General features: G+C 41.5%; 1 protein-coding gene and 1 non-coding gene across 2 annotated transcripts; both read left to right on the top strand.

Annotated features, from left to right (window-relative positions):
* Positions 1-2,493: 2,493 nt before the first annotated feature.
* On the top strand, positions 2,494-8,186 carry tex261 (testis expressed 261). Its single transcript, XM_031726894.2, has 6 exons — positions 2,494-2,694; positions 4,564-4,643; positions 4,748-4,901; positions 6,300-6,367; positions 6,475-6,577; positions 6,835-8,186. The coding sequence occupies exons 1-6, from the start codon at positions 2,625-2,627 to the stop codon at positions 6,948-6,950; spliced, it is 591 nt and encodes a 196-aa protein (XP_031582754.1). The 5' UTR covers positions 2,494-2,624; the 3' UTR covers positions 6,951-8,186.
* On the top strand, positions 6,623-6,695 carry trnak-cuu. Its single transcript has one exon. It is a non-coding gene; the product is annotated as a tRNA-Lys (tRNA).
* Positions 8,187-9,077: the final 891 nt, after the last annotated feature.

A 9,077-nucleotide genomic window follows, 5' to 3' on the forward strand; every position in this document is an offset into this window, starting at 1 on the left:
TCATTTTCCTCTTAATGTGTTTTTCTATAACTATAAATGCACACTGATTTCCTTGCAATGAGCTCTAATCGTAGCTGCTATTAAACCCACTTCTAAGTCTACGTATCCTGAATCAAATTTAACTGAGCCAGTGGCCCATTCTTCAGAAACGAACACAGAGATCTGGTCTTCTTGGTTAAAACTAATTTTTGTATTCATCAGCGTCCTACAGGGGAGGCTGAAAAACTGCTATAAGCTGCAGAATAAAAGAATTACACAGATATTGTTAATCTAGAGCATATACAATGTGGTTACTTGGGGACCAGGAGAAACGAGGCTTGACGTCCTACTGCTGCTGATGTCTGTGGTTTGTATATTTAATGAACAGTGGAAATACTTGGAGCACACATTTTCCTCACTTTTTCTTATGGATTTCCCACCATCATGAGCTATAGTAGGGAATGTTTTGACTTCATAAGGACACATTTGGTCTTACATCTATGGAAGCCTGAAACTGCCATAATTAAACATGAAAAAATAAAAAACTAAATAAAGAAGTAAAGATGACCCACTAAATAAATCTGCTGCTATTAAAAGCCTCAAAAATAAAAAATGATAAAATCTACGTTTTAAATAAATTAATACAACTGAAAATTAAATGTTAATGTCACTGACAGGTGAATTAATGCTAATTCTGAGATTCTATCTCAGCTGTCACGGGGTGACAGGAGGGGTTGCTGGTCTGCAGCATGACCAACAATCATGCACATTCACACCTACTCTTAATTTAGAATCACCAGTTGACATGAGATGCCTGTCTGTGGACTGTGGGAGGAAGCCCATGCAGGTGCAGAGCATCCAAACTCAACACAGCTGGCTGGCAGGTTTTAACCACTGTACACTCGTGCTGTGAGGCAGTAGTGCTAACCACTGCACTGCTGTAACGGTGGAATATAAACATTCATATTTCATTTTTGGTGCATTTAATGGCATGTTTGTTTGTTTTTGACCATGCCAGTACAGTTTATCACGATTTTGACCTTTATTGAATAGTTCATGTAGTAATTCTTATTTAGAAAGAAATACTTTTTGACTTGATTTCTTAAAAATTGACTTGAACATTTTTGCAGAAATTTTGACTTTCTGTATTTTCTTTCACATTTCTAAATTTTTGTGTATTTTTGTTGTTGGCACAAATAGATTTACATACTGAAATCATAAAAATATCTTTGGACGTTTGGAGAAGGGTACCCGGAGAAAACCCCCACAGACACAGAGAGTCACCAACATTTATATTTTTTTATGAGCGGCTGGTCCTGGCTCAGCTTCGGCGCCTGCTGAACTCATCACTGGACCCACTTCAGTTTGCCTACCAGCCTGGAATTGGAGCGGATGATGCCGTCATTCACCTCCTGCATCGTTCCCTCGCTCACCTGGAGACCGCTGGGAGCACTGTGAGAATAATGTTCTTTGATTTCTCCAGTGCCTTCAACACTATTCTTCCCTCGGTTCTGAAGGACAAGCTGGAGAACTCGGGAGTGGACAATCACCTCACTACCTGGATACTGGACTACCTCACCGACCGACCACAGTATGTGAGGACTCAGGGCTGTGTGTCGGACAGGGTCGTCTGCAGTACGGGGGCCCCACAGGGAACGGTTCTGGCTCCGTTCCTCTTCACCATCTACACTGCAAATAACTCAGACGCCCTCTACAGGAAAGGGCAGAGCAGGCTGTACCTGCTGCGGAGACTCAGGTCGTTTGGAGTGGAGGGCCCACTCCTGAAGACCTTCTATGACTCTGTGGTGGCCTCAGCCATCTTTTACGGTGTGGTCTGCTGGGGTGGCAGCATCTCTGCTGGGGACAGGAAGAGACTGAACAGGCTGATTAGAAGGGCCAGCTCTGTTCTAGGATGCCCTCTGGACCCAGTGGAGGTGTTGAGTGACAGGAGAATGGTGGCTAAGCTGTCATCACTGCTGGACAACATCTCCCACCCCATGCAAGAGACTCTGACAGCACTGAGCAGCTCCTTCAGTGGCAGGCTGCGGCACCCACGGTGTGGGATGGAGAGATTTCGCAGGTCTTTCCTCCCCACTGCTGTCAGACTCCACAACAAAGACTTCAACTGATCAAACACACACATCCACACATGTGCAATAATACTAAGTGCAATACTCTTTTTCTGACATAGTTGTATTTTTACTCAGTTCTATAAACCATTTGCATTCTATTTTTATCCTATTGTATATTTTATTCTATTTATTCTACTGTATATAGTATTTTATTTTATTCTATTCTGTACAGTTGTGTACTGTGTTTATTCTTATTGTATTCTAATTTTGCTATATAACTTTTGCACTGTCCACTTCCTGCTGTGACAAAACAAATTTCCCACGTGTGGGACTAATAAAGGTTATCTTATCTTAAAAAACATTATTTCTCTGGCGTTGCATTACCCCTCTCACCACAGGTGGTGCTGTAACTAAATAAGTCCGTCCTTCCGGGCTCTGAGGAATGTCTTTACGACTCTCCTCAGCTCGTACTGAAACACCAGGGGGAGCAACTTTGACCAGCGCTAGTTAGCTACCAGCTAGCTGCTCTCTCTATTATTTTCTTATTTTGTGTGCTGTTGCATATGCAGAGCAATGTGGTTTATTTATTTACTGAGCTGGCTGTCGCTGCTCATCCAGATATCCTTCGTCACGTTAGCAATAGGTAAGTGCTTGCTGAAATCCCCCTGCAGCTGTTAGCCTAGTTAGCTCATATTTGCCTGCTAATGCTAGCGGATCAAGTCAGCAGATTAAGGTGCGCCAGCAAGTGATAACCGAGCTCCGCTTGCCAACAGCTATCGACTCAAAAATCAGTAACAAAATATGCATATAAGCCGTGTTAGTGAATGAAGCAGAGTCCTGAAAGCTTCCTACTGGCGTCTGGGGTAGTTAGCTTTAAAGGACAGGAAGTTAGGAGGAAGAGCATTGATTGGAAAAAAAAAAAATATATCATTAGATATTTTATAATGAGTACCTTTAAATGTAAACGGACAATCTTTATTAGATAAATGTTCAAATTTTCTAATTTCAAAGTGGTTTTCTTGGGCCAGTAGAATCACTTTCTCTTTGTCTTCAACTCCTCCTCCTCCTAATCGATACTAACTGATCAGCCGATTCAGCAGCACAGAGTTCGGCCTCCTTTTGTAATCTGGTGTGAAGACCGAGTCCAACTGCAGGATTCATGCTAATCTAAAGTGAAGTGTTTAAATTACGCTCATGGATTTCTGTTTACATCAGAGAGGAGGATGTTAGCGCAGGAGAGGAGCAGCCTACATGTACGAAACTTTTAATGAAGGCTTGGCCCAAAGCCAGAGGTCCGTCCACGTTGACAGACTTTTACCTGGCCACGTAACACCTACTGCACGGCACGCTCAGTCATGTGACCTGAGTGTAATACTGTCAGCAGATGAGCAAATAAAACAGCAAATATTTATGACTTGTATTATTTTCATTTTCAACGAGACAACTCATTGTCTCATGAAATGAGTTGTCTCATTGTCTCCTCATTTTTTATAGATCAAGGCCAGCCTACCCCAAGCTTAAGTGTTCATTATTTTAGACTTATTTGTTTTAAATTTTTTGGACATGTAACAGTGTTTGTTATTAATGTTTAAGGACTATAGTTTGAGTAAGTTTAATTGTGTGTGCAAGCTGCAAACACATGGCCTTTAACACACAAAGCCATTAATCATAACTGAAATGCTTGTTCTGATTAATAACTTCTATTTAAAAAAATGATACTTTAGCCATTAGCGATTATAGAAAGCTGTTATATTTAGTGAAAGAAGTACAGACATGTTTTATGTCTTAGCTTCTCCCTCACTGGTAGTATTCCTGAGCTGTTTTGTAACATTGCAACCATATTGTGCTGCATTTCTTTGAAGCTGCAGATGTTTTGTAGCACTTTTAAAGTCTACAATACTAATGGTTCCATATTTGAATCAGACGGTATTGTTATGATCAGGGTTTTTTAAGTAAATCCACCGAGCAGCATTCAGTACATTTAATATTGTTTTTTCAGTGTGACAGTCTTCTTTGCCCCCCCCCCTCAGTTCACACGTATTGACCAGTCTCATCAATTTCCTGTCTGTTTGGCCTTCCTTCCACATGAGCTCAGTAACTGTGGGTCGTGTCAGTGTTGCTGAAGTGAACCTACATTATTTGGTCCGTCTTTGTTGCTCTGCCTCGGCTGTTCACAGGAGCTAGGTATCGAATGTCGATAAAGCCTTTGCAACAAATATAGAAAACTGTCACATACTCAAAGTTTGCCTTCAGTAAATTTTAGCTGCTCAGGCGTTGAATCTTTTTTCCTCGTGGTTCTAAAACCTCAACTGTACCACCTGCTTTTCCTAAATTTGTGTGTAATTGTTTTATTTCTTTATTTTTTTAAGCAGAATGATTTACAGCAAAGGCGACAGGACAAATTTAGCAGTCTCTATAAAAACAACAAACAAAAACAAAAAACCCTAAAAGTAACAGTGTCTTAAAAAAAGTCTTCTTCTTTGGTTGCTCATTATCTTTCGTCTTCTCCCAGCTGCTGGCCTCTACTACCTGGCTGAACTAATAGAAGAGTACACAGTAGCCACCAGCCGAATAATAAAGTACATGATACTGGTGAGTATGACATAATGATGAGATTGTCTTTAGGTACTTGTTTTAATGATGTGCTGTAACTGCAGGTCAACAGTGGTTTTTACAGTTTGTGTGGATGTGTCCAGTTCTCTACAGGGGTGCTGGTATGCCTCTATATGTTTGAAGGCTTTCCAATGTTGATGGTGGGAGTCGGCCTCTTCACAAACCTGGTTTACTTCGGCCTCCTGCAGACGTTCCCCTACATACTTCTGAGCTCCCCAAACTTCATCCTCTCTTGTGGTAAGTGTGACACGCATTTGCCTTGAATTATTTGGTAAAACTAAGCAAATGCAATCTGAATAGGGGGGAAAAGATAATAAATCAATAAGGATGCCATCTGCTATTAACACTGATCAGCCACAACTGCCTTAACTGTGTTTTATTGATCATATCATTACCAACCAATATTACACTGGAAGGCCTTGAGTTCTGGATGTGGCCTCCACTGGCAGGATAATGTGAATCACTGCACAGCAAACACAACAAACAACCTGAGGTTTTGTTCACAGGGTTGCACTATAAAACCAGATTAATGGCTTGGCGAGCTGTGTCAAGCTTAAAGACAAGGTTTTCTGTGTCACAAAAGCGGCTCTCTTTTTCTTGGCTAAATCACCATGGTAACTCATGCCGAATACTGATTCTTGGTTGGGGCAAAATCATGTTCAATTTCAGAATTAAAAATCACCTGGACGCTCCGCATTTTTACTGTTTCTTTAATTTAGAGCTCGTTTTAAGTGCATTAAAGATTCCCTGTATGATTTAAATATGTAAATTGTTAAGCTGTACTTGACTAAATCTGCTGAATGAAGCGTAAACTGTGCATTGCAATGTCACTGGAATGTGCATTTATTAATTTGGTGATGCAGAAAATGTGTAAATGTTGTTGTGCTTGATTTGAATCTGCTGCCAAGTCTCTTTTACTCGACATGAAGTGCAGCTACTCGAACAGAGAACACGTATCAAGAGTATGTGCTCAGTCAACTTAATGTTGCTTTGATCTGCTGACGAGCTTAAGTCCATTTCTCCTTTATTAGGCATAATGTTGATGTCAATGTTCTGCAACATTAATCTGTTATTTGTAAAAATGTTGCATTTCTGATTACCATTTTTATCATCATCTAATAATGTCTCTGACTGGAGTAGGTGTCACTCACAGGGATCATTTTGTGCTGAAGAACAGTCACATGACCTGTGAAATGCTCCTTTATATGTGAGTGCTCAGGGCCTGAAGCAAGCTTAACAAGAGAGTTTATAGCTGCCATTTGTGATAACTGTTGTTGAGCCAGCTAAAGTAAAGAAAGCCTGGCTTTGTCAAACTTCTTGTATAGTACACCCCTCTGGCCTCCAGACTATTCAGATCTAATGGAAAAAAATCTGCAGCATAACCTGAAACAAGCCCAATCTACTCCCCCAACTCAAACTGTCCACTACCAACAGCCCCGTGCCAAGACAGGTCAGAGCTGTTGTGGTGAAACAGTATTTTGCAGGAGGTTTTAATATTTTGGCCTGGTTGTTGTGTGCACATCTAGAAGGACAGATTCATTTTCTTTTAGTCCTAATATGGACTTCTTACATATTAATCTGTGAGTCAAACAACAGCGTTTGTCAGTATCATGAGTGTAAATTTTCTCGCTGCAGTGTTGGTGGTGGTGAACCATTACATGGCCTTCCAGTACTTTGCACAAGAGTATTACCCATTCTCAGAGGTAATGTAATCTCAGATTCACAATACTGTGTACAGTTTTGGATATAGATCTTTTTCTATTTCTCTTTCTTGTTTAATCATGTGCCGTTTATGCTCAATTGGACATAGGTGCTTGCCTATTTCACCATCTGCCTGTGGGTGATCCCCTTTGCCTTCTTTGTGTCGCTGTCAGCAGGAGAAAATGTTCTCCCATCCACTATGCAGCAAGGAGGTAAGTCTCAATGCTGCCATGGCTTTTAACAGGCTGTGCTCAATAGCCCGGCTAGCTCAGTCGGTAGAGCATGAGACTCTTAATCTCAGGGTCGTGGGTTCGAGCCCCACGTTGGGCGCATTCTTTTTTGCACTTGCTCTTAGTTTCTGAAGTACATTGTAAGGTTTTAAAACCTGTTTCCTGCCTTCTATGTGTCAGTGCAGTCAGAAAACCCATGTTATAAATGACATTTCCTGTCCCCCTTTTTTTTTTTTTAGATGATGTGGTATCTAATTACTTCACCAAGGGCAAACGGGGGAAGAGGTCTGGGATCCTCCTGGTGTTCTCTTTCCTGAAGGAGGCAGTGCTGCCCAGCCGACAGAAAATGTACTGAGGGCTTGAGAGTCTGGGGCGCTGCCTCGGGGGTCGGTGGGTACGTGCGAGTACGTGTTGAAGATCAAAGGGGAAGCAGGAAGGACAGTGGAAATTGTTTCTCGATGGGACTAAAATGATGCTGTGGCCAAATGGGGAAGAAAGGCATGTTAAGAAATAAATAACTAAAAAAAAGGACGGACCAATGAACAGATCAGAGCTTCCTGCTGGACGAGCCCGACGAGTTTACCCAGGCCACGTCTGTCTGTCTTTGTCTTTCTGTCTGTACTGACTGCCAGCAACACCCACCGGAGACCTCTTTGTGAGGATCCTATGTGTAGCGTGATGCTTTCATGTCAAGTTGGACTCATTTTTTAAAGCTTTAGTAATAAAATATCTACATGTGGGGTGTAAAAAATAACAACCAGAGATAAATACTTGTTTTTCCTTTCTGTCGTTCGTGTGTCAAAGGCCTCACACTTCATCTGATTCAATACACAGAGTAGTGTTAAAGACGAGAAGAAATTCTGATGAAGAGGATTTCTTAGATATGAGACAGATCAGAGGTACTTTATGATTAATTCCTGCAGTCCAAACTTGGATTTTGGTTTTAAAAAGAGTTGCTACAGGTCGCCAAACAAACATTTTAATTAGATTGAAAGAAAGAAGGACAAACTATGGAGAAGTCCTGCTCTGTTTTGCAAAGTATGACATGGTATAAACAATATCCTGCCTGGCATATAATATCTCAAAAAATGAATTCAGCAAAGGCACTTGTGAAGGGTTACTTCTAACTATTGAAGTGAGCTACGAGGCATGTTTCCTGCACTGGATCTCAGCGTGCTCGTCAGCATTTGGCTACAGAAACAATAAGATTTCATGTGCTTCTACCCATAAACCACCAGCACTACAGCATCCTTTGTTTGTTTTGTTTTTGTTTTGGACTGTTTGTAAGAATTTAAACTAATTTTTGTACATTGGTTGAAGAGGAAACCCGACATCAAAGACAAATGTAAACACTTGCAGAGATCAAACTTGTGCAATGACTGTTTTTTAAGCTCACTGCTGTGGGGACAAAAGCTGCTCAGTGTGGTCTAAAGAGACAAACATTAAAAAGGCCAAAATTCCTTTTATCAATTACCCAGTGTGATTCACTGCAGGCTGATATGCGCGCAGCCGTGTAATTAAAAGATTTTGGTGAAATAACTTTGGATTAAATGGTTATTTTTTGCAGGCTGAAATAAAAGGGACAGAAACACTTACTGTTTATTATTTACAGTTAAATCAGGTTATAGCTTCCAGTCTGTTACGTTGTATTTGCACCCTGATGGATTTTCTAACTGCTGTCACGCCCTGACCTGTCGAGTGTGTGTGTGTGTGTGTGTGTGTGTGTGTGTGTTTCAGGGCAGATGGCTTTCTTATTTAGATCCCATGTGGCCTAGATCACAGAGAGTACACCCGGTTGATGCTAGTGTGCACTTTGACCCCCATCAAGGTGTGAAGTGCTCCATGAATTCAAAGGAAGGAGGAGAAAAAATAATGAATGCAGACACACGCGCACACACATGCCTTCAGCTGACAGGCCACAGCTCAGAGTTCACACTCTAATGCTGTTGACAAGCCCTCACCTGGATCCCGATTCCCTTCCCTGGGGGAGATGAGTGAGAGTGCAGGGATACACCTGTGACAGGCGACCCAGTTCACGGAGGTTTTCTCACCTTTCGTTCACCCCTCTGTTCACCCCGCATTTATAGGTTCAGCTTCAGGAGCGGGTGGCATTTTTAATTTTTGTCACTTGCAGCTGAGATTGCAGTGCAGGTGGAAGAGTGGGTTGGCCACCAATCGCAGGTTCAATCCCCCCGGCCCTTCCCACACAGAGTATCTCCTGATGTATGCTGTGGGTGTGAATGATGATGGTTGCTGGCATTTATTTAAAACTCTCAGGTCTAAAAAGTAGACAGAATAGAGAACATTAAACAATCTGGGATGCCTGGATATTCTCAAAGAGAAGTTTCAGTTTTGCCTGCTGAAGCAACGTATCCGTTTTTCCAAATGCTTTTCAACTTTGGGGGGTTGTTTCCAATCAGGGCTTGTAGATTACCAGAAACTTTAAATAGTTCCAAAATAAATGAAAAAAAGCAACAACAGC

This window comes from Oreochromis aureus, linkage group 3 (assembly GCF_013358895.1).
Source record: "Oreochromis aureus strain Israel breed Guangdong linkage group 3, ZZ_aureus, whole genome shotgun sequence".
Lineage (NCBI taxonomy): Eukaryota > Metazoa > Chordata > Actinopteri > Cichliformes > Cichlidae > Oreochromis > Oreochromis aureus.

Coding starts and splice junctions, on each gene's coding strand:
- tex261 (XM_031726894.2), top strand. CDS start 2,625: ATGTGGTTTATTTATTTACTGAGCTGGCTGTCGCTGCTCATCCAGATA. Junction 4,644..4,747: donor TAATAAAGTACATGATACTG/GTGAGTATGACA, acceptor GGATGTGTCCAG/TTCTCTACAGGGGTGCTGGT. Junction 6,578..6,834: donor ATCCACTATGCAGCAAGGAG/GTAAGTCTCAAT, acceptor TTTTTTTTTTAG/ATGATGTGGTATCTAATTAC.